The sequence below is a fragment of the Curcuma longa genome, chromosome 7 (assembly GCF_044706935.1).
Source record: "Curcuma longa cultivar G26 ecotype Majalengka, Jawa Barat chromosome 7, ITB_CL_G26_1.1, whole genome shotgun sequence".
In the NCBI taxonomy this organism is placed as follows: domain Eukaryota; kingdom Viridiplantae; phylum Streptophyta; class Magnoliopsida; order Zingiberales; family Zingiberaceae; genus Curcuma; species Curcuma longa.
The window spans coordinates 7585954-7610734 of record NC_133867.1 but is presented as its reverse complement, the minus strand read 5'-3'; the positions used below and the strand labels follow the sequence as shown (position 1 = coordinate 7610734).

Here is a 24781-nt window from a genome sequence, read left to right as displayed (position 1 = left end):
CATAGATTGATTAGAGGATGACACGGTCTATGCCTCAATTGATCAATCTTGATATCATGGATAGAAGGACATGGTCACATATTGTGAGAGTCACAATTAGTAGTCACTATGGTGATGTTGGATCTCAACATTCTTGTAACTTGGGTAGTAATAATGTGTTGCTAGATACCGCTCATTGTTTATGTTTCTAAAATAGTTTAGAAGCATTATCAACGTTACAAGAACCTATAGGGTCACACATAAAGGGCAATTAGATGGAGATTAGGTTCATATGATGGACCAAAAGGATTAGGTTCATGTGATGAACCAAATTGGATTAAGTGTAATCCAAATTAGACTAATTGAGTTGGACTCAATTTGATTCAAGTGTTGAATGAGTCTAATTTAGATTTGATTCATTGAGTCAATTTAAATTAATGAATAGAGATTCATTAAATTAATCTTGAGAGATAGGAGGTCAAGTTTGACTTAACTTGAGAAAGAAGATAAATGGTCAAGTTTGACTTGACTTGATGTCACCTCATGGTCAAGTTTGACTTGATTTAATGCCACCTCATGAGAGTTACCAAGAGTTGTAACTCATGACATTTAATGTGGTTTTGTAACCTCCCCTTTTCATTGATGTGGCCGACCACTTAAGATTGGCTAAATGAATTTTTCATTCAAAAGAATTCATTCTATCTTCTTCTTGCTTGCTTGATGGTTTTCCTTCTCCTCTCCCTCTCCTCATCCTTGGCCGAAACCTCATAAGGTGCTAGTACACTCAAGAGGTTTTTCTTCATCCTTTGTCCGTGTGGATACGTATAGAGGGGTGTGCACTTGACATCCTAGAGATTCGGCGACCCTAAAGACGAGCGGGATACGCGAAAGGCATCGCTTCAAGGGTGATCTCTTGACATGTAGATGTAAGAGTAGATCCATAAAACATGTACAAGTAATTTTTATAGTCTTCGCACGGATCCGTGACCGGGCTTTCGGAATTTCCGCAACGTAAAAAGTGATTTTTGCGGTCAAAAAGTCCAACAATTTCATTGTGTCAAAGTTTAATATTGATATAGCTTAGAGGAAAATTTATGTTACAAATATAAAAGAATTACAGTATTATTGTATATGGCATATTTTCCTGTTTGGATGTATACATTAAGTCAGATCTGACAATTAAAACATGTACTTTAGTCTTTGGCAAAGGGAAAAATATATATTTTGGTCATGAAGAAAATTCATTGTTTTTACTTTTGTAGCTTCTTCCACTTAAATATATACTCAAATAAGACCTTGGATCTTCTTCCCCTGTTTCTTGTGGTATTGTTTATGTCAATCAGTTGACCTTGTGGAATCTGTACACGTCTCAACAGATCATGAATATGTTCTCTGCACTCAAGAAGATTTAATCTTGAAAAATGATGGAAATGAGAGAAGAGAACTCATCACTGTCTTGATGTGGGGCATGTGCTCGCTTCAGTGTTTATTACCCTCGTATTGTACGAACCGCATAGGCTGCATTTGTGGTACAGCCAATGGAAACGAGACGAGCCTTTGTTCCCGCAATCGTTGCATAGAATTTCCTTGTGGAAAACAGAAACTAACGATCAGAATTTCAATTTGGTTTAGTGTGCAACGTCTAGCAATAGGAAGGCCGAGATGAGAGATGAAAACCTGGCAACGATCTCTGTATTCTTCGGGAAGCTGTTCTGCAGCCAACAAAGCATCAAGCATGCCGAAATAGACCTGATGAGAAAATGTCACTGATCTGTATCAAATATTGAAAGACACTGAGCGCAAACAGCTTGTCGGGAAAAGTTTGGAATCGGAATTCCAGATCTGTTTTAGTTAATTCTTGTGCATGGAATTATGAACTTTCTAATAGCAAAAGAGAAGGATTAAGATAGCATAATTCCTAATGTTAGGATGATAAAAATTCTAAGCTTTCTCAACCGAAATAGATAGTCATGGTAGTCTAGAGATAACATTCTAAACGACAAGCATTACCGTCATGTCTCCCAAAGACTTGCTGCAGATAGGGCAGGTATAGTGACTGCAAGCATATGCCTGTGAGATTCAGAATACAAATTAGCCTCTACCATCCTATAAGTTCTCCGACAGAAGAAACTGGAGATGTTGCTGAAATCACATCGATGCTCCAGGTAAAAGTTACCTGAAAGCAAGCTGAATGCATGAAGTGGCCACAAGGTAATGCTCTAACAGGTGCACTTGATGTAAACATGAAATCGTAACATATGGGGCAATTTGATTCCAGACCTTTCTCCAAACAGTTGTGTTCCACTAGCTTCATACCCAAACAACAGTTGCATTTCATACAGTGAAAGAAATCAATTCCAAGTCCTTGTCCAAGACGACATAAATTGCAGAAGGGGCAGTGATACACGGTCCTGAAGTAAACAAAAGCATTTCCACAGAAAATTAAGAACAATCAAACACTATGTTAGTAGAGTACTACTGTTGTTCCATGACAAAGCCATCAGAAAATCATTTTTGTAAGATCTTTCTAATACAAACACATACTACAATGGCATGGTCTACTTCTAATTAACATAAATATAGACCCAATATCTTTATCAAAGCACATTGAACCCTCCATGTGCACAACATTCTCTAATTGTCTCGTATAAGACTTGTAAAATAATCCTTGAGTCACATATGCAGAAGCAATACATACTAGGTTCCTGTGAAATTAATCTCTCTTAATCACAACTGTCTAATTAACTAGAAACAAGGCTTATCTTTATATCTGCATGTTGTTGCAACTGATAAAATATTGAATGACCATTTATTCTGAACAAGCAAAGTTGATAGGAAAGAACCCATCATCCCCTGATAGTAAAGTGGTCCTAAGCTTCAATATTGCACCAAATGATCAATTGAACAGGGAAATAGGAGCAAGCCTTAATTCAAACCCATAAAATATTTGATTTAGGGAGTGCAAGGACCACCCTTGGGTCCGCTCATTATTGCACCATGGGTTGAAAATTGAAATTGTTATCAGTATTCTATAGTCAAGAAAACTAAAAACTGCAAAATAGGATTGGCAGCAAGGGAATAAATCCTGAAAAAAGAAGAAATTTAACAATAGAATGCACAAAAATACAAGCAAACAATCATATAAAATCATTTATTTGAAGAAAATAAAATATTAATAATTTTTTAATAGCTTCGACTAGTTGTATTCTAAAGGTATCTAACATTTTAAGCATACAAGTAAATATCATCCACGTAGAAAATTTCCAATGCCACTATCCTATTTCTGAAAAGTTTTTTTAAAAAAATGAACATTTTTTATTTATGGATATTTGTCATTCTTACTTGCACAAATTGTTTTCGTAAACTAGCATGTCATTTGAAAAACATGTCCAAAAGCATACCTATCATTTGTAATCCTAGATAATAGCCAAGTACCAATTTAAAAAGCCCACTATTGACTTATAAGATATGCAACCAATTTTGATTCCAAATGCAGAAGAAAGAACTAACAGTTTGGTGTAAAGTTTAGATACAAGATTTATGTACCACTTTAATTTCAGGAAAAATGTTTGTGTTTAATAAATTGGTAACAAATGTTAAAGGAACTAAGAGGAGTACCGTTCATCATCAAAAAATTTACAAAATTTGCAGAAGTATTTAGCCATTGGAAATTCATTGCAGGTAGGTGTCTTGCATGTTGGGCCAACTGGTTGGACTTTCAAACAGTTCATGCACATCATCTCTGTCACTGCTTTCCTGAAGATTAGTTAGAGAGACGGTTAAACCTAGGAACATCCAAGCTGCATCAATTCCTGGATATATGTATGTCCAATCTACATGACTATAATGGCATGCAAACAAAGAATACACACTTTTGAATATGATCATCAACAAATAAGCAATCTTTTATATGGTACAAAACTACAAATATTCAGGATCATATTGACCAAGAACTAATGAAAACTTTAAGGTTGTAACCATGGTTTCAGGTATCAAATGATAGCGAGGCCAAAATGTATACGCTAGCTGCCAACCGATACCAAATCATGGATTATGTCATCCGAATCAACAAAGTTTCAATCGTACTGACTGAAACAAGGCTTACTGGCCAATACCATCCATAATTAACTGAGATAAGAAGATTTTATTACCATGATTCACTCTTTGATGTCATTTGCCGATCATGAGTGGAAAACACACTTTAACAGAGAAGGAGCACCAACTAGAGGGCCACTTTACCTTGTACTTATGTCTGTTCTACTCCTATTGTGATAGTCCCCATTGATTAATCAAGATTTATTTATGGGCATGTGAAAAAATTAGTTTCTATATCAGAAATCCTAAAAGCATTACTCAATTTGGGCTTTAAAAATTATGAGGTTATGCTTACTAGAATGCTATAAGAACCAGTGCCCTCGAATAATGCACAATACTAATTTTGGTATGAATATGCTACTCATTACACTACCTAATTTTGGTATTAATAAGTATAATCATTAGTTGAGATACTTTTTACATTTGTAACTTATTACTCCAAACTTTTTATTCAAATGATTTTCTAATTGCTTTAGACTTATCATTAGGAAGTAAATGAAGAGGACTATAAGAGACTTGGTTATATTTAGAGAGAAGCATGCTATTTTGAGGTGAAGAGGACTAAACACTTGTACTTGGAGGCATTTGGAGCTTTGACATGACACTATACTGAAACCATGAACAATACTTTAAGCATAGGTTAGAAACCATAGGTTAGGAACCAATAAAATACTATTTCTCCGTATTCAAGCTTTAGTTGTCCCAAATGCACGAATGAAGTTGGTTGAATCGTCAGTGGTTCCACTGAAACCCACATGCTTTTTTCCCTCAACTTTCTGTGTTCTTACAGTGATCTTCATCCAAATATTTTTCTGAACACAAAAACAGGTCCCAAATACAGAATAGAATTTATTAACTTAAATTTGGTAGTTCAAATTTCTGATCTGTGTCCTCTTTCTGGTAGGTTTCAGTTCAATAATCTCATTGGAAGAATTCTACTCACAAAACACTCTCCTGTTGGGTCTTACAAATATGCTACGAGTTCCAGACCAGCAGAAACTGTCTACCACAGATATACTGCAAGAAGTCATGTGATAAGCTTTGTTTTTTTCTCTTAAAAAATTTTCTAGAGAAAATTTATTTTCACCTAAAGCATACATAGAACAATAGCTTATGTCCAAAATTGATCATGCATATGAAATGAGATTAAAAAAATTTGTTTCCTTGTTTGATTGCTGTCAAACAGTGGGAAGTTGGCTTAGGCCTTGACAACCAAAAGGTATCTACAAATTTTGTCAAGGGAAAACATTAGCAAATTTTGATAACCAACAAAGCACTAAGAAATCAACCAGGAAAGCAGTCAATGGTGTTTCTGAGACATCACCTTTAAGATAGCAAATAATTTACCTATCCATTGTGTGGTCACTGACATTGTCATGGCAGAACCTGCAAGTAAAGAGTTTCTTACAACAGACCGCAAGGACCTTGCAGTTTCTTTTATAGTGCTCGCAACCAAATATCTCTTGCTCTACATCGCGATATGCGGGTGAGCATCCAGGGATATCTTCATCTTTTCCATCTTTAGTGGCAGATGAGTCTGGCAGTTTCTGTTGAGCAGCTAACCAACGACTGCAGCAATCAATACAAGGGTCAAAATAGGTCAATACAAGGTATGGAAATAATAGATGTACAACAGAAACCTTGTCATTAGATTCTGAATAAGATATGCCTTTCCTCTTGGATCAAGTGTTGGGTCTCGAGAAACCTTTCGTATCTCTGCTTCCAATTCGTTTTGATTCATTCGAAAAATATCCTTCCAACCAGGCTTGAATTTCTGATCATTGTGATCACAATGTTCTTGCAGTTCAGATCCTAATAGAGTGTCGCAAATCCAAAGAAGAAAAAATGTAACTTTTATTTATATTTGTCAAAAAATGGCCATAATTCAAATTATTCTTAACGTACAAGACAAACCTTTTGGAAGAATGGTTGCCTCTCCAGATGGCTGCGATGAACATACAGGCCTCTCAATCCACCATTCACTTAACCACTCATTGAACATAGTGTTTTTGGTTGCTTCCCTCCATGTTTCCATCATCATGTCTTGTTCCTCTTCTGTCAAAACAGAAGTTACCCACGGTAACATTGACTGAAGAATTTCTGCTCCAGTCATCCCAATTATGCGACCAACTATTTTTTCCTGCTCTTCCACGGAAAAGTACTTGTTAAACAATGGCCAGAGTTCAAGTTCTTCCATATAAACATGTTGGTCCAAAGTAACTCTTATAGATCTGCACATGCTTCGAAGCTTGGTGGCCAGCTCATTGTGCTTCCTCGTCCAACCAATATCATCAACAGAATAAATGCCGCGCCTTCCAGTATTGTCAGTTTTCTCATAGGTATTGGTATTTCTGTCATGTAGTAGTGAAAGCTCTGAAAGAACTGCAGATATCTCGGCAAATAGCTTCTCCTCTTGTTTGTGGTCCAGAATATAGGAGTGGCTGACATTGTGAAGAGCTTCTCTTGATTCTAAAGCTGGAAAAACAATCCGATCTTCAGCATTACTGTGAGCTTTGTACAGGCCCCACAACAAACAAAATTTACCACTAAATTTCCAGAGAAATGCCTTCTGGTCATCACAATTTATAAGCTTTTCAGACTCTGTATCCAGATATTCCAAATCCTTACGGATTGCTTTATGAAACTTAAATATGCTATCAATGGGCCTGAATGGATGGGGCACATCTGATAAGATGGTCTCTGTCTCTTTGGAAACGAGACTTGAGTTTATATAAGGAATACAAGAGTTGGAAGACATGGAAAACTGAGATTTTCTAGCGAAGGAACCTACAGCTACAGTACTGTTGGTGAGTCCTAATTCAGGAGCAAAGCAAGCTTGTCCATTGCAAATTTTCTTTTGTGCAACTGAAATATCAGAAGATCTGAGGACACTATTGTTTCTACAAGACTCTAAGAAACTACATTGGTGAACAGGACCCTTGTCATTTTCTATTTCTACAGATGGTAACTTGCTTGATGGAAGAGCAAGGGCAAAAACTGTTTGACTGCAGTCTTCCTCTATCTTATCCTTCTCTTCCTGACAAACACCCTTTGCTACCTTTGATGACAAACATATAAATCTTCCAGATCTGGAGATACTGAGAAGATAGCCCTTGCATGCCCAACCAGAAAAAAGAGTAACCAATGCAGTCTCAGATGATGATGCTGCAAAATAATAATAAATAAATACATATTGAAAGAAAAAGATGCATAAGAAACAGCTTCAACAAAATGTCTCAAGCATATAGGTTTTACAAGATAATCTGGTTTTAAAATGTGCTAAATGGCAATAATCCTCACTTGAACAGATTGATAAATCATCTGCCTAGAACTGACATTTGTTTAATGCATCAGAGTATTTGAAAGGATGAAATAAGACCTGCCAGTTTCATGTTCTGGAGAAATGAGCTTGCTTCCTCTTCACAAAGGGTTGCAACTAACCATGGTAAAACACGCTCAATTAGTTTCAGAGGCATTACACATATGCTCTGATAAACAATCTCCCGTTGCCTTTCTGGAGAAAAGGATACCCTTGCTAGTGGAAGCACCTATAAGAGCAAAAGTTTACACCACTGACATCATGTCAATGATATCTTACAAAAGTGGCCTTGCCGACATATTGATATATACCTCAGCTTCCTCGGCATTGAAATGCTTTTGAATAGTGTCCATAATTTGATCAGCATGTGAACAAAGCTTTGAACAAAATTCCGTGGATAATGAATTTGCTCCACCTTGTTGAATATGCTTGAATAGGAATCTAAGATTGTTAAACTGTTCCTTTTCCACAGCATGAACTTCCACAAATGAAACTGGCACATCCACTGCTGGAAATAAAATTTGATCTTCAGCTATACTGCAGATAGAATTCCACAATTATCAGAAAGGAAAAGGGAACACCCTGAAGAAAGTCCCAACTATTTAGGGTTAGTGGTTACATGGATCTTGCTTTTCCATTGAACTCTAGGCAAGCTTATATCACTAGTAATATTTTAATCTCTCAAATAACTTTTAATTACATTATTTAGGATTTTATTTGATGTCCCTTTTTCTTTCACCCTTTCAATTCTAATCAATTCAGTTTGGCTAACTATTAGAACTGGTTTGACTTTGGAAATGTTCAACACCATTTTAACCTATTTTCTTACATTGTAATTATAGAACTACACCTAATTGCTCCCACAAATTAATCTGGTTAAAAAGCAGTGCCCTGATGATTATCACAAGCAGCTAGCATGCAGAAATATGAACAAATATATTTAAATAACAGGATATTGTGATGCAGTGGTTCAGAGTACTTGTGGCCATGCTAGCCTTAACTCTTTGGGGTCATCATCTTTTACAACTAGATGCCACAAGTGACTTCGAATATTTTTCTTTAGAAGAAGGAAGGGGTATCATAACTAACTAGAAGGTGATACCTGTGATAAATACATACATCAGCAACAAATTCAAGCCTTGAATAGAAGGTTGATAGCTCAGTGAAATCTTGAGTTAACTGTATTTGCCTTGCATCTTTTGCAATGTCATTGACCTCCTTTCTGATAGCATTATGCCAGTCTAATATTTCATTTATTGGATAAATTCTGGGTGAGTTGAGATTATAGTCTGATTCTGCATGTTTTCTCTTCCTGGTATGAGAATAATTGACACCACTCAAGAGAAAATCATTTTGCCTCATAATCTGTTTTTTCAAATGTTTCCCTTTCATCCAAGCAAATATGACCTGATTCATTCGGAGCCACAGCCTTCAATTTAGATAACTAATCAAAAATTTGTGATTATGGAATCACATTCTTACCTGCTGAAGAAGCTTGTCTTCGGGTACTATTTTGTATAAACATGTTATCATATCCTTATGTTCGTCTGGTGAAACAGAAGAACAAAGCCATGGAAGGAGTTCAGCCATTATGTTCACAGGGATGCTACATAAAAAATGCCAAACCAAATCAGCCTGCTCTTTAAGTGAGAAATTCTTGATAATCAGTGGAAAAACCTGCAACAAAAACAAGCAATTTGGAAGCAGTTTTCAACTGACTGATATATTAAAAATTCACTAATGTAGAAATTGTTAGACAAAAAGTAAGACTTGCATGTTAAGACCAGTTCTAAAAGAACCAATTAAATATAATACACAATGGAGAGACTCTTGCGACTAAAACAATTATTGACTTAAGTGAAGAAAATCTGGACAAGACACCTAGGTGACAAGATAATTCAATTTTTTCTAGCATATGAAGATTCAACATACACTAGAGTGTAAAAAAACAGGAAGAGTCATGCTGCACATGACAACTGCTAGGTACTCCAGAACCTCAATGAGATCAACTTTCTTAAAGATTCAGTATACATGGCTCAGACAATAAATCAATAAGAACTACTGACAGACTGAACAGAAAGATGAAAAAAAATGCATCAGAATTATACAAGATAATAAGCAAACCTGCTCCTCCTCCTTACACATGTGCTGCATCAGTGATGCTTGTATAGCACCAGTGTATGAGGCAATTTCTCTTCTAACACTAGCATCCTTATGAACATTCAAGTCCAGCAGTTTAAATAATTGTTCAAAAAGGCCATGCTCCCCCTTGTGTTCCAGGCAATATGTTTGTGCTACATTCTTCACACGTCTGTCAAGAGCTGGAAAAATGACCTGCAAGTCAAGAAGTTTTAGACAGCTAACAATGATAATAAATACAGCAATGTATTTCTGCACTGCACCATGACACTTTTTCTTTAGCGGAAATGCCTGAATCAAAGAAGCCAGCTAGTGCTGTTACGGTATCATCTAAATTTAAAATTTTCATCTCCAACTTTGATACTAATGCAATCTGCAGTGAATGCACAATACAAGCCAGGAAATGGTGAGGCAGAAGCTCATCTTAATACAGAAACAGCAAGCTAAAAGATACTTGTTAATAGAACACCAAAAGTAGCCACCGTTAATGGTCACACACATATCATAGCTCATCAAACAAACTGCCAACAATATCCTTTTAACTCAGTCAAAAATATTTCCTCAGTTAATAGAGGCCAGATTTATGGACAGATTCGATGCCCTATCAGGAAAATATAGCAGTCAAGCATAAAAACATGGCTGCAACCAAATCAGATGAAAGATCACAACTTTCCTTAACTTACTCAAAGATTCTTAAATCCCGTTAGAAGTGCGATTGCAGGAATTATTGAATAAGATTCTAACCGCATTACCAAAAAAAATCCACACATCAACCTGATTCATCAAAAAGGACCAGGCGATCGAGTACCTCGTCCTCCGCATTGGAGTGGTGCTGGTACATGGCGAAGAGGAAGCGGCAGCGCCGTGATACGTCCTCAACGTCCCCAACGCCATCAGTGGCAAGATCTACGGCGGCACGGTGGAGGCAATCAAGTTCGGATCGAATCGCCTTGTGGAAGCAGAGAAAGAAGATGAGCGGCGAGGACCCTCCTCCCGAGCTCCTCAGCCTCTCTAGCAAAGAACGGCAAGAAGACGACGACGAAGAAGAAGATTCCGTGGTTTCAGACGGCCTTTCCTCTTCTGCATCCGCCGTTAGCGTCCTCGTCGACATCCACGCTACCAAACTGGGAAATGGAAAAGCTCCTTTTCGTCTAGACGACGATAAACTCCGAACCAGCGACGGAAGCACGAGGTTTTTAGAGAGCTTCGGTTACGTTTAACCTCTACGAGACTTTATTACGCGACGCCGGACCCAGTTTTCTCATTCGTCATTCCTTTCGTTTCCCGCCGGTGCAAATGCGGGTTAGTCGATCGGGTTCGTTTCTCCCTGGACCATCCCGACGCCAAAACTGAGTCATTCATGTTCTCCAAGACTCTGAACCGTTCGATGGAGAACAGTAGTAATCCTGGCCTTACAATCGACGGAAGGTTGACCATTGACGGGAACTCGTGTCGGTTCCGACGCGGGGACACGTAGAAAGCAGGCGATAGGGAAATTTACCTCCAGGGAGTTGCCCTGCGAGCCTATTGGTCATCAGGCAGATAGTCGAGGGGCCCGCATTCTGGTACCAGGTCCTGCATTAAGGTAATGTTATAGGTTGAAGGTGAGTGGAGCATTAGTCCACTAGGTAGTACGTGTCTGAGCTGGTCTTCTTGACTACTCGATAGGGGCCTTCCCATTCAAGCTTGCCGACGATGTCTTCTACGGGCTTGATCTTCTTCCAAACTAAATCTCCCACTTGAAGGCTTGTGTTTACTGTGTAAAATAAATAAGGCTTGTGTTTAGAGATGAGATCGAGCGGAGGACGTGGTAGTTGAGGGAAAAATCCATTGGCACGTGGACAGCACGAAATTGGTATTAAATAAATATTTTTAAACTATTGTTAGTCAGATTAATGAGATTGATTTACTTATAATTATTTGCTGAGGTTGACCTTGTTAGATTGGTATTAATACACAATGTTATAACAGCCGATTGATATTTATAATCAATCTGAGTGAGCATTATAATACCTACGACGTTTAATTCTTTAAAAACATTTAATGAATGAATTTTATAAAAAAAATTTAAAAATAAGAATAAATATGAATAAGTGTTAATGTTCAAATAAATATGAATGTGTGTTAATGTTCAAATTAATACAAGAGTGTATTAATAGCGGGAGATATTAATATAATGAATATGTGGACGTGGATCTTAAATTTTTTAAAAGATGTTATAATATCTCATACACATCAACATTTAATTCTTTGAGCATGATTAATGAACAATATTGTTTAAAAAGTATATTCATTTATTTAATATAAAATAAAAATAAAGATGAATAAGTGAATAAGAACATCCACAATGGATGCTCTAACGGGGTGTTATAACACTCTATTAGTGTTAAATATCATTGTAGAAGAGTGTTAGTTGAACGTGTTCAATTAAAAGTGGAGTGAGCCAGCCAGGAGGTTGGCCCACCCAAGTGTATTATTTTAAAAGTAAGATTATTATTAAAAATAGTAAAATTATTTCTTTAAAGTAAGATTATTATTAAAAATAATAATAATAATATTAATATTTTTAAAATATATTTATTTAATATGATATAATTTTAAGATGATTGAGTGGACAGTGTAATTCATAAATAATGAGTATTAATGTTAAAAGAAATGTGGGTGAAAAAGATATGTTGTTATAACGAATATGTGACAGTGGATTCTATGCTTTTTAATGAGGTGAAAGATGTTATAATAATAGTGGATTGTGGATGCTCTAATAAAATCAAGTGTTAATATTAAAATTAATATGAGTGTGTTAATTAAAAAAAGTGTTAATGTAATAGGTATATTGTATGTGAATCTTATATTTTAAAAAAAATATAACGTATATTAACCCTTAGTTATTTTAGTAAAAGATGTATTGTTGTAATACATATGCTATTACAAGTATAATATATTTGTGCCTTTTTATTAGATTATTAATTTGTTATAAATTATTTATTAAATAAATTAAAAATTTAGTGTTTGAGATCGTTTAAGTCATGAAGAATTAATTAGTCTCGCGAAGATATTTAGCTTGTGAATGTATAATAATTCTAATGAGAGAGTAAAAAATGATTATTAAAATAAAAAAATAAACAACTCCTTTATCGGATTTCCATTGATTCCTTTTATTGTAATAGCCCCAAATGAGGCCCAATTTTGGGGTGGGCTTCGGCCAATTCAATCTGATATGAATTATATTATATGAGATCATTATCAATAGAACTCTCATATATAACATGGGATAGAATAATAATTATTTAAAAAAATTATTTTTATAATAAAATTTTTAAAAATTATCAAAAATCATCAAACGCAAAGAAATCATCTCTAACTTTAATCGAATAAAATTATTTCAAAATAAAAGATAATACTTTAAAGCAATTAAACGAAGATTTAAATAATTTCAAAACTTTAACTATAAAAAAGCCAAAATAACTCAAATATAATGATAAAATTTATTTGGAACCTTTGAAAAGATTTCGAATGATATTTTTTTGACATAAATTGGATCGGGTTAGATTCAATAATGAATAAATGAATTTCAATTTAATATATTACATATCTTAATTCAATTAATTTAAATTAAAAATTATGATCTCTGAAAATTTGAATCTCCTTTGTCAATATATCACTTATAATTTTATGTACACATGCATTAGCTCATCAGATAAAAAACATTATCTAAATATTTTTGTCTTCATTGAGCCCGCCATTAGTGTCTTTAACCATAATTTACAAATTAATTAAGATAAATCAAGTTGCACAAGTAATATTAATTAAATTGTCTTCATCAGATTGAGGAATGCCATTATCCACTAATTCCTCATTAGTGAAATGATCTGTCCTTCATATTTGTCTTCTGTATGTGCATTCCAAGGCTGTCATTCTCTTCAAAAATATAGTGCTTCATAGTGTGCATTTCGGCATTTAGTGAATCAATAGCATAAATATATACTTCATGAGCTTTTAATTACTTTTATTTTTAAAAATAAATATAAAAATTAAAATCTGTTGGTTGCTAGCTTAGTCAACTAATTAGGTCTTGTTTGCACTAAGTGACGTATATATATAAAAGATCGGCATGTCTTGATGTCTAATCCTTGTGCATCATCTCCAGTTCATGACTACGTGTCTAGATAAAGAAATGATTCAGTTGGGCGTTCTATAACCGCTCAACATGTTAATTATATATTTATTAACCCATTGAAATAATATTTAATTAAAGTGTTAGCTAGAACACTTTTGTATAAGTGATTGACCTCGATAGTCATCTTCAATCGCTCGGTTACCTTCACCCTACTTTTAGATTGTTATGGGCTGTTTTATTCGGGTCGAGAAAGTCAAAGCTCAACCCATGAGAAAGCGACACGTTTAACGAAAGAAGTATAAGCGAATCTCCCGACTGACTCCAAGTTCGATTGACGCTAAATCTAATTCACTCCTCGATCTTTCCAATAGAGGCTAACCCCCCAGTTGATTTAGTATCACTGTATCAACATTCTTGCCCTGTTGGCTAAGCTCCACTGACTCGACATCTCTTACTTAGCAACCTGAATGACACATGGATTGAAACGACACGTGGAGTGACATAGCATGCGGAATAATAAGTAATTTAACACATTATTAATGCAGCATGGTCTCTTACAGTGCGAAACGTGAGTGATGAGACCTTCCTCCAAGACCATAGAATATTTTTCCTACTACGGATGTGATATCTCCCTCCCATTGGCCTATTTAAGAGGAGCCTGTTTTGATGGGTCGAGGTGTGCACACACAGACACACCATTCTCTCTATACGTCTATTCTCATTTCTTATTCTTCTTCTTTACCTTCGGCCAACAATTTAACATGAATGTCAAAGTGATTGAACCAGAGCATTCTTGAATTGCATTCTAACTATAACATCTGATTGGCCCAACTAGATGTAAGTTTGAAGTAACTCTGTCAGTACAGAAGTCAATTATCTGATGATTTATTTTTAGACGATCTCGGACAGGAACATATATATCTAACAAAGTTAATTATTTGAAAAGGAAGAATTGCATTGAAAATCAATACAATTTTCTTTATTTACATAACGAAAGATTAAAAAAAACATTTGTTTTCCCTTTTTGAGCGAAACAAACTGGGGAAAAAAATTCTCCAAACGCGTGAAAAGTCGTTGTTGGAGATTAGTCAATGCGTCTTCCTCTATACATCGTTTTCCTATTTTCGGTCGGTGACGCAGATCCGCGATCCAAGGATCTCCCCAAGTCTCTCTCTTCGTGCAAGTCCAGTCTTCTCCGCCTACGTGTCCACGCGCTGCCTCTCGGCTTAACGCGGGAACCCTGCGTCACTAACCGTGTCAGTTGAAGAATATCCAGTTCGTCCTTCTCACAGCACAGCGCCACTTCAACTGCCGCGCAATTTGCATAAAACAAAGACCTGGAGCTTTTCCAAGTCTTGAGCGAGTTTGACTTGAATCTTCCACGCCGAAACGGCCCCTCCTTGGGCTCGCAGAGTTGCACGGAAATTGCCAATACTGACGAGCCACGGAGCACTGGGACTGGTACGGATCGTCGATGATTAGGATTGCAAGAGAGGTGCGGTAGTTGGTCGTTGGAGGCGGACGACAGAGCCCCACACATCAACCGTCTGGCTCACCTTCCAAGCTTCTTCCTCGCAGCTTCCCCATCGCGCTATTTATAACCCTCCTCGTTCTCGTCGCGGGCTGCTCATCCCTCATCCTCCGTAAATGCCCCGCGCTCCAGCTTCGCTATACTCTGCCTCTCTTCTTCCTAGAACAGTCTGAAGACGGAGGAGATGGCAGCTAAGAGGCTTCGCCAGGACGCCGATCAAGACCCCGAATCTTCCTCTGACGGCAAGCGAGTCCGTCGGCTCCCTTCGTTTTCCACGTTCGTAGTCCTAACCACACTTCTCCTTCAGTCGATCGGTTTGTTTTCATGTTTAACATGTTCCTGCGGCGCGGTGACAGAGTAATCAGAGAGGCGATGATGGCTAAGTCTCTGCAGAACATCTTCTTGGCTTTGGAGCCATTGCTTCGCAAAGTGGTATGCTCGATGCCCCAATTTCGATAAGCTTTTTGCTTATTAAGAAGATAAATTAATGGTCCCTTTGTTTTTCTGATGGGATTTAGGTGCAAGAAGAGGTGGAGAAAGGAGTGATCCATGGCCTGCGCTTGTACCAAAGGTATAAGAATATGTTCTAAGGCTGTTTCTTAGTTTCGACGATCACCGAGATGCGAGCTTTTCCAACCTCAACAGTTGCCCTTTCAGGTCTAACTCGATGCACATCGAAGCAGCGCCGGAGGCATCAAGCTTGAAGCTGGTATTCAAGACCCAGCTCTCGCTGCCCATATTTACCGGAAGCAAAATAGAGTGCGTGGAGAACCAGCCGCTGGAGCTCGTCATCGTCGACTCTGACACCGGAGAGCCTCTGGCCTCGCCGCTGCCGTGGACGGTCAGAGTGGAAGTGGTGGTGTTGGACGGAGACTTCCCGGACGGGGACCAGTCGGATTGGAGCAGCGCCGACTTCCAGAGGCATATCGTGAAGGAGAGGACGGGAAAGAGACCACTGCTCACCGGGGACGTTAATATCACCATGAGAGACGCCTCGGCCGTCATCTCCGATCTATGTTTCACAGACAACTCGAGCTGGATTCGCAGCAGGCGGTTCAGGATCGGCGCGAGGGTCGTCGCCGCCGCGGGGAGCCACAACGGGCAGAGGATTAAGGAAGCCATGACGGTGCCCTTCATGGTGAAGGATCACAGAGGAGAATGTAACCACCAAATTCCCTACCCCATTCCAATCCAAATAAACTCCAAATCAATCAATTAATCACGATCTATTGAACAGTGTACAGGAAGCACTATCCACCAGCTCTCAGTGACGAGGTGTGGCGACTGGAAAGGATCGGAAAAGATGGAGCTTTCCACAGGAAACTCTCTGCTTCAAACATTCACACCGTCCAAGAGTTCTTGAAGCTGTTGGCCGTCGAACCTCACTCACTCCGTGATGTATGGCTACTCAATTATCCACTCCATTTCTGGTTCCAAAAATTATGATCAATGAATTTATGGAGGTTTTGCATGCTCTAATGGTTACAGATTCTCGGAGTTGGGATGTCAGACAGGGTGTGGGAGGCAACAGTTGCCCACGCCAAGACCTGTCCTGTGGAAGGAAAACTTTATCTGTACCAAGGATCACAGTGCAGCCTTTTGTTGAACTCTATATGCGATGTTGTGGGGGTTGTCCATGGCCATGCCACTCTCACATTGCAGGAACTGAGCCAGAGTCAAAGGGTAAGTACCACTAGAATTCTTCTCATAAACTCGAGAGCTACGACGAGTATCACTGATGCTCTGATATCTTGCAGGCCTACGTGCGTCATCTGGCTAAAGAGGCATATCAAAACTGGGACAGACTGGAAGAGGCCAACGATCTGTTTAACCAGAGGCTTCTGCCCCAAAGTCAGTGAACCAAATTTGCTTGATTGAACACAAACAGGTTGAAGTTGAATCGAGGTCAACTAATATTGTAGTTTGATCATTAACAGATATGGAAATGCAGCAGAGTGGAGTGGAACCACTGGTTTGGTACCCAGGAGATCAGGGCATCGCAGTAGATTACCAATTCGAGGACTACGAAATCGTTGACCCTGCACTCAGTGGCTTTGGCTGAAACAAAGCAAAGAAATCAAACAGGGGCTCAGTAAAGATCGATGCTCCTGTTAATGTACATTATCTATGATCATAATCATGCAATATGTGTAATTAGGTACCAATCAGTCGCCCTGGTTGCTTAGTCTATGAACTGATAGAAGACTAAGCAAGCTGACATGAGGCGCATGCGTGTGTATTCTTTTATTTCTTACCTGTTTCTGCACTCTTTGTTTACTGTAAAAAGGTTCAGGGAGATTGATGTCCTCTGTAAAGACTTGGGCACTTGGTCTTATCTCCATCTACACTCTCATTTGTGTATCCGTGCTGATTATCTCAACAATTAATGCTCTATTTTTGTTCCAAGAGTCTGTGTTTCTATCTGATTCATTGTTTCATATACAGTTCCTATGCTTATTAGATACAGTGAACGCCAAGCGTAAGCTTTATCCGCCTGTTGTGGAAGATGATTGATGTTACTCCTCCAGAGATCGATGAACGTGCTCATCATCAGATACAGTGGATAAGCAACTTGAACTCTCCAGACTCCTCCAGAGAGGATGGTGCTCATCATGCAGCAAAGGGAAGTTACAAGCCTTCTCCAGTAGCTTCCGGCAGATGCTGTGACTTTCCTTTTCAGGATGGAACACCCTCTGGAGGAGTCTGGAGAGTTCAAGCTGCACCAATTGCATCCTATAAATGACTCGTTCGATTTCTCTATGAGCAACATCAAGCAGTGATCATCGTCTACAACAGGCGGTTGCAGCTTACACTTCTACATACCAATCGAGTCATGTCGATCGTGAGGCGCAGCGACATTTTCGACCCGTTCTCTCTCGACGTGTTCGACCCATTCCAAGGCTTCCCCTTCGACGCCTTCCGCTCCCTCGTCCAGACGCGCCCCGGCTTCGTCGACGAGACCTCCGCCTTCGTCAACACCCGCATCGACTGGAAGGAGACGCCCGAGGAGCACGTCTTCAAGGCCGACCTCCCCGGCGTCAAGAAGGAGGAGGTGAAGGTGGAGGTCGAGGAGGGGCGGGTCCTCCAGATCAGCGGCGAGCGCACCAAGGAGCAGGAGGAGAAGAACGACAAGTGGCACCGCGTGGAGCGCAGCAGCGGCAAGTTCCTGCGCCGGTTCCGCCTGCCGGAGAACGGCAAGGTGGACCAGGTGAAGGCGAGCATGGAGAACGGCGTGCTGACGGTCACGATCCCCAAGGAGGCGGTCAAGAAGCCGGAGGTGAAGGCCATCGAGATCTCCGGCTGAGCGAGCTTCCATTTGGGTTTAATTTTATCTAAAATCATAAATAAATAAATAAATAAATAAGCAAACACGCCGCTTGAGTTTGTTCTTCCTGCAACTTTGCTCTGTTTCTGGTTTGTATGATGTAATCTCTTTGCTAGCCCTGCTGTGATAATTACCAGCGAGTAATGGAATAATTAAAGTTGTTTTAGTAGAAAATTGAAAGCGTGTCTTCCAAAAATGCCTATATACAGAAATAATATACTGTGCGATGAGAAATTCTGACTTGTGCGTGACGCTACTGATCCACCGTGATTGCTGCTTTCGCCGTGCTATTCGGCTACCGCCGGCCACTGCCTCTAATATGATTGATGCGTTGTTTGTCGACGCTTCGTTGATGTCAGATTTCGATCGGATTTTAATCGGAATTCGATGTAATTTGATTGGAATCCGGGCCGATCGCGGTTGACAGTGGCGCTCGTCACTGCCGATCGTGATCGGGCCGGATTCTGACCAAATCGCGGCCACTGGCGATCGCGATCGGGTCGGATTTCGTGCCACTATCGATCGCGATCGGATCGGATTCTGGTCAAATCGCGGGCACTAGCGATCGTAGTCGGATTCCGACCAAATTGCAGTTGGAATCAAGCTGAGATGGATCGACGTCGCACGCCAATCCTTTTTCGGTCGGTCTCTCGCGATGCAATTTGGTCGGATTGTGACTGCACTACTGCCGGATGCGTGATTTGATTGTTTCCGGACAAATTACGACGGATTCCAATCACAATTCGATCGGAATCCGACGTCGGACGAAGACCTGGCGAGCAACGCGTCAATTGAGTTTGCGGCGGCCAATGAGTCAGACGGCACGACGGTGGCGACAACAGTGGTGGGTCACGGTGTCGTGCACGAGTCGCGCATTTCTGTCGGCAGTATCATTTCTTTGCCTATATATATATATATATATATATATATATATATATATATATATAGATAGAGACATACTATGCTGCGTGACGAGGAATGCTACGACCCGTGCGCGATACCCGTGACCCACTGCCCCTGCCACCACCCTCGTCGTGCTGTCCGACCACCGTCGACCTCTCCCTCAGGCACGATCGATCGACGCAGCTCGCCGGCGCTTCGTTTGACGTCGAATTCCGACTGGATAGTAGTCGAAATTCAAGAAATTTCGATCGGAAACAAGGTCAGTAGTGGCTCGGCCAATGTCGTGTTAGGATCAGTTGGTTCGCTAGAGGGGGGTGAATAGCGTTTTTCGATTCTTTTTGATTGTTTCTCTGTAAGAGTGTTAGCGGAAGCAAAATATAATAGAGAAAACAAAGATCAACGCTAACCCAGTTTGTTTACTTGGTATTTACCTCCGCAGAGGTGACTAATCCAAGGATCCACACGCACGCACACACCCGATGCACTATGAATCTTCTCCTTCTCGAAAACCTCGAAGGCGGAGAAACCTTTACAACTCTTTCGATCTCCTCAAAATGATATAAAAGAATGTTCATGAGGAGAGGAAGAAAGCACAGAATCAGAGAACAATACATTCTCAAAAGAAGCGAGAAAGAATAAAAGAATAGCAGAATTCTTGAGTTGATCTCGAGCAGGCTTCTTTCATGAGGACAGGGCTAGTCGACTGATGGCTTCAATCGACAACAAAATCTCGCATTAAAGCGCATTAAATGCTTGCCAATCTTCGCCAACGTTCAAATAGCAGTGATCGGATTCTGACCAGTCGACTGGCATAGTCGACTCACCATACACCAGTCGACTGCCCAGTAATACTCGTGCCTTACTTCCCTCGACTTTTGTTCTAATAAAAAAGTTTGTTTTCCTTTATCTTCCCACTTGGACTTTCCTTTGTCAAGACTTCCCACTTGGACTTTTCTTTGCCAAGACTACGCTAGGTTTTCTTTGCCAAGACTTCCCACTTGGACTTTCCTTTGCCAAGACTACGCTTGGACTTTCCTACAAACTTGCATCACACATGTTAGATCACAAGTATTGCCTAACTTTAAACATGGTTTAGCCAAACATTGAAACTCAATGCACTTGGGGCAAAGATTGCACCAACATGTCGGCCACGATTGACCCTGTTTTTGGTCAAATTCGTCGAATTTCAACCACTATCCGGCCGAATGGGGCGACGACAATGGCGATGAGTCAGGACGTCGCACACGGGTCGCATACGGGTATATCGCGCATGATAACATTCTCATGTGTATATATATATATATATATATATATATATATATATATATATATATATATATATATATATATTCATTATTAGATATTATTTGTTTGTTAAATTATCATATTATATTTTTTATAATTTTTATAATAAAAGTTGGCGGCGCATTAATGGAAATTAAGTTTTTAGAAACAGTGGCTGTTAATTTAATAATTAATGTTTATGAATTCACACCCCACTCCAGTTAGTACACTCCACTAACACCACAGCGCGAGCTTAAGCATAATTAATTAGAGCAGGAATGGATAATAATCCCACGGGATCACGAACTGTGCTCTGCTATTTGAGGCATAATTGCATAAAGCAGCTTCCAGAGCAAGCTTACCAACTTTACCAAACGAATCGAACGGTGGTGGTGGTGGCGGCGGTGGTGTGTGACCGTCAATGGCGGTGATCTCCATCGCGGTGGGCGTCGCCCTGGTTTTCGTCTACGCCCTCGCCTTCGTCCTCGCCATCGGCGCCGAGATGCGCCGCAGCACTGTACGCCCCTTCGTTGCTTTCGCTTTTTTCTTTTTGGATTTCTGATGGTGTCGGTGGTGGCGATCTAGGGCAAGGTGGTGGTCGATGAGTACGACGAGAGAACGTACTGCCTCTATGACTCGGACGCCTCCACGGCCTACGGGCTTTCAGCGTTCGTGCTCATTCTGCTGACCCAGGTGGCTGTGAGCGCCGCCACACGCTGTCTATGCTGTGGCCGAGGACTCGCTGCGGGCGGCTCCAGGACCTGCGTTATCTCTACTTTCGTCATCTCCTGGTGGGTATTCGCCATTTCTCCTTCCTCCTCTCTCTCCCTTTTTCGCTTTGGAGGAATTAATTTTACCTCTTCTTTATGCATACGCTTTTTAGGGTGAATTTTCGCATCTTGCCATCGAGTTAATGTTTTTCTATTTGTAGATCGAGAAGTGTGCTTAGATGAAAAGGTACTGGTTTTTTGTGATTTCTCTGATGGTTGAGTAGGCATTTCTTCAAGATGAAGTCGCAGAACAAACTCACAAACACATGCTGCGGAGAAACATCCACATATATTTTATCCATGTTGCCTTGCAACAGCTTGCTGCTACCGTGGGTTTTTTTTCATTTAAAAAAAAAGAGAAAAAAAAAATGGGCGTGTGGTGTGGATGTATCTCATGTTCACTTCTAAAACACCACCACACAAATTGTGCACAGATTTTATGACCAATTTTCTTCCTAGAAAGGCTAGAGGGGAAAGAGGATCTACGTTGTATATCCGCTGTTAAATGCAATAAGTGGAATCTTCATTCAAGACAAATTCTAAAATGCCTCCAGAAGTAGTGATGTCTATTACCAGATTGAATCAAAATTGGACTTTTATTTAGATATTGTTAGTTTCTAAATATTATTGTGATTTTGTGCTTGTGAAGGGTAGGAGGAAGAGGAAGAGGAAGAGAAGACCTGTGGATATGTCAGGATTGGTAGGGTATGCAACCGTAACAATAGAAGGGGAGGCTTATTTTGACTTAGATTAGTTAGGAATATACTGGATTGTTAAATAGTTTCAATATACTTCTGGAAATGTAGATTGGTGGTGATTCAATCAGATATATCAATGTTCCAACTACTAGGTTTGGCTTAATACAGGGCTAGCAATCTGGTGTTGGGTTCAGTCAACCCAAGTGCCAAACAAACTGTAACTTAGGCTTTTGAGATTGGTTTTCATTAATTCAGCATAGTGACAGATGAAATTTCACAAGGGTTTCATACTTCTTGTCGGTCGAGTGTTTCAGATCCTAGGAAATGCTTGGGGTGCATTTGGAGATTGTGGGAGGCAAGAGACTCTTAGAGCTTTCTCATGGTGAGAGTTCTTCAAAGTGAAGAGTACTAGAGGTGATTTTTTTTTACTCTTCTCCATTTGTATTGAGAGAATATATGAAAGACCAATAGGCTCTTGCCCAACGTGTGGACATTAATATGTTTTTATTGTACTTTTGTTCTCTTATTTAGTTTCTCTATGGATGTAGACTTATTTTGAAGCGTGGCCATGGTTTTGTCTTTCTTTTTGTGTGTGGTATGCTACGAAGGAAGATGAAAAATTTATCATGTGTTGGTTTGCCTAAGATTTTGATTTTGGACTCTTGTTGTGGTTCGATTGCCTAGTGGAATGGTCTGTCTGTGTGATACCAGTATTTAAAATGCTGAAACTAGGTCAATCCATGTCATTTGACAATAGTTTAAATTTATTAAAGAAGTAATAAAACAGCAAGTATCCCCATCATTTGCTTCATTTATTTAAGATTCTTTGTTAAGTTGATAGGTTTAATTGGGCAGTTTGTCTACTAAGCTAACCTTGATGCTACTAAATGATGTCCTTCTAAATTCTAGATACGAATTTGATAAGTGAAGCTTATGATTTTTAGCATCTATACAGTCTCGACGTACATTCTGGTGTCAACACCACAAGTGAGAAACTAATTGTATTTGGTTACATTTAGATCTTATCCCACCCTTTAACTTTAGTTAAGACTATATTGCTAGCAATACTTGGGCCTTTAGTCTTCTCACCTTCCTATTTTAATTGATTCAATTTGTCCAACTATAAAATTTATTCGTCTTTTTAAACCATTTTAATGTCGCTACACCTAAATTCACTCAGTAACCTTTTAATTTTATGTTTTCTTAATACGTCATGCATCTACCATAACATCTTTATTCCTGCTATACTAATATTTTGTACATTCTTTCTATATGTCCATCATTTTGGCTTGTAAAATAAGACTCTTTTGTGTGTTCTTTTCAGATTTGGGACATAAGGAATACACTACTCCAAAATTCTTCTGCATTTTAGTCAGTTAATCTATATCTTATTATAATATTTTCGTCATATCTTCCCTTGTTAATATCAAAGATATAGCTATAATAATAGATGGTAAAATGGGAGAATAGATGGTATAGATATGTTCAAGGGCAATCAATAGATTTTGTAGGTGGAAGAGTTGAGTGTACAAGAAAAAAAGGTGCAAGAGGTAGAAATTGTTAAGTAATGTAATAAGATATAATTTAATTGATTTTAAAAAGAACTTAATAAAATTTATGTAGTTAACTTTAAATATAGTTGGAATAAACAAATGGCTTGATGATGCTTTTTACGAATTGGCTTTTAGCAATGTTGTTTAACAACCTAGTTAAGCAACTGCATCCTTACTCCAACTAAAATTTTAGTTGATTAAGCACTTTTAACTGTTTAACTGCAACATGTCTCACATGTGTAGCTGCTTACTGAAGTCTCATCCTTCTTTTCTATCAGGATAAGTTTTCTTGTTGCGGAAGTTTGTCTTCTTGCAGCATCGGCACGAAATGCATACCATACAAAGTATGTGGGAGATTATCTCAAGAAAGATTTAACATCATGTGCCAATCTACGGAAGGGAGTCTTTGCAGCAGGAGCTGCATTCGTGCTGATTAACATGATGGCATCCCTTCTTTACTACTGGAAATACTCCAGGGCTAACACGGGCGGATGGATAAAGCACCAAAATGAAGGCGATGTTGGAATGGCAGAATCAGCTGAAAAATAAATGCTGAAAATGCAAATGGCAAATGCTTGAAGCTCTCATGCCTGATCTTCCTTTTTCTGTGTAATTTGTATATCACATTCTAAGGGACCTGTTAGTTGTTATCAAAGCAAGAAAGTCTCTCCTCATCGAAGTTTGTCTTTTAAGTGCTTGTTTACTTTGTATTGTATTGAAGTATCGCAGTTCATAAACATTCCAGTGAGTGCATTTCTTCTCCAGTCGCTTACGCTGTGATTTGTTCTTGGAGCCCTGGTGTTCTTTGTAGATGGATGTCTTTGTCAAAATGTCTGCAAGGTCAATGTATTCATTTACTCTCAAACTTTCACAATAGTTGAAGGTGAAGAAACGTTCTCTCGACCTCTTTGATAGCAACTGATTTCACCTCAAACCTGATTTATTCACGTAGACGGTCTTCCCACATAGTAGCTTTGGCTGACCAACATGGATATGAACTATTTTGATCCATTTCAAGTGTTTTGGTTTTTAAATACTTTGATGAACTGATCACCTTACTGTTACTAG

General features: G+C 39.0%; 4 protein-coding genes across 4 annotated transcripts; 3 read left to right on the top strand and 1 right to left on the bottom strand.

Annotated features, from left to right (window-relative positions):
- Window positions 1–1144: 1144 nt before the first annotated feature.
- Window positions 1145–10643, bottom strand: LOC141831611 (zinc finger protein BRUTUS-like). The gene is made up of 14 exons (XM_074719003.1): window positions 10341–10643; window positions 9518–9727; window positions 8876–9070; window positions 8496–8800; window positions 7705–7930; window positions 7454–7622; window positions 5989–7239; window positions 5715–5886; window positions 5422–5643; window positions 3598–3735; window positions 2156–2390; window positions 1990–2049; window positions 1657–1728; window positions 1145–1565 (listed from the first exon to the last, which is right to left on the bottom strand). The coding sequence occupies exons 1-14, from the start codon at window positions 10641–10643 to the stop codon at window positions 1428–1430; spliced, it is 3696 nt and encodes a 1231-aa protein (XP_074575104.1). The 3' UTR covers window positions 1145–1427.
- A 4645-nt stretch (window positions 10644–15288) lies between these two features.
- LOC141832300 (protein SAR DEFICIENT 1-like) lies at window positions 15289–17586 on the top strand. Its single transcript, XM_074719791.1, has 8 exons — window positions 15289–15456; window positions 15537–15612; window positions 15699–15751; window positions 15838–16340; window positions 16418–16578; window positions 16669–16863; window positions 16938–17031; window positions 17118–17586. Exons 1-8 carry the CDS (start codon window positions 15365–15367, stop codon window positions 17240–17242), a joined length of 1299 nt encoding a protein of 432 aa, XP_074575892.1. The 5' UTR covers window positions 15289–15364; the 3' UTR covers window positions 17243–17586.
- A 204-nt stretch (window positions 17587–17790) lies between these two features.
- On the top strand, window positions 17791–18679 carry LOC141831529 (16.9 kDa class I heat shock protein 2-like). The gene has a single exon (XM_074718905.1). It carries the CDS (start codon window positions 18014–18016, stop codon window positions 18482–18484), a length of 471 nt encoding a protein of 156 aa, XP_074575006.1. The 5' UTR covers window positions 17791–18013; the 3' UTR covers window positions 18485–18679.
- Window positions 18680–21036: 2357 nt separating this feature from the next.
- LOC141832218 (uncharacterized) lies at window positions 21037–24477 on the top strand. Its single transcript, XM_074719707.1, has 3 exons — window positions 21037–21209; window positions 21278–21483; window positions 23992–24477. Exons 1-3 carry the CDS (start codon window positions 21114–21116, stop codon window positions 24260–24262), a joined length of 573 nt encoding a protein of 190 aa, XP_074575808.1. The 5' UTR covers window positions 21037–21113; the 3' UTR covers window positions 24263–24477.
- The last annotated feature ends 304 nt before the right edge of the window (window positions 24478–24781 follow it).

Coding starts and splice junctions, on each gene's coding strand:
- LOC141831611 (XM_074719003.1), bottom strand. CDS start 10,643: ATGTCGACGAGGACGCTAACGGCGGATGCAGAAGAGGAAAGGCCGTCT. Junction 8,801..8,875: donor AAGACAAGCTTCTTCAGCAG/GTAAGAATGTGA, acceptor CGAATGAATCAG/GTCATATTTGCTTGGATGAA. Junction 5,644..5,714: donor ATTCAGAATCTAATGACAAG/GTTTCTGTTGTA, acceptor TGATTGCTGCAG/TCGTTGGTTAGCTGCTCAAC.
- LOC141832300 (XM_074719791.1), top strand. CDS start 15,365: ATGGCAGCTAAGAGGCTTCGCCAGGACGCCGATCAAGACCCCGAATCT. Junction 16,341..16,417: donor GAAGGATCACAGAGGAGAAT/GTAACCACCAAA, acceptor TCTATTGAACAG/TGTACAGGAAGCACTATCCA. Junction 16,579..16,668: donor AACCTCACTCACTCCGTGAT/GTATGGCTACTC, acceptor TAATGGTTACAG/ATTCTCGGAGTTGGGATGTC.
- LOC141831529 (XM_074718905.1), top strand. CDS start 18,014: ATGTCGATCGTGAGGCGCAGCGACATTTTCGACCCGTTCTCTCTCGAC.
- LOC141832218 (XM_074719707.1), top strand. CDS start 21,114: ATGGCGGTGATCTCCATCGCGGTGGGCGTCGCCCTGGTTTTCGTCTAC. Junction 21,210..21,277: donor CCGAGATGCGCCGCAGCACT/GTACGCCCCTTC, acceptor GTGGCGATCTAG/GGCAAGGTGGTGGTCGATGA. Junction 21,484..23,991: donor TCTACTTTCGTCATCTCCTG/GTGGGTATTCGC, acceptor CTTTTCTATCAG/GATAAGTTTTCTTGTTGCGG.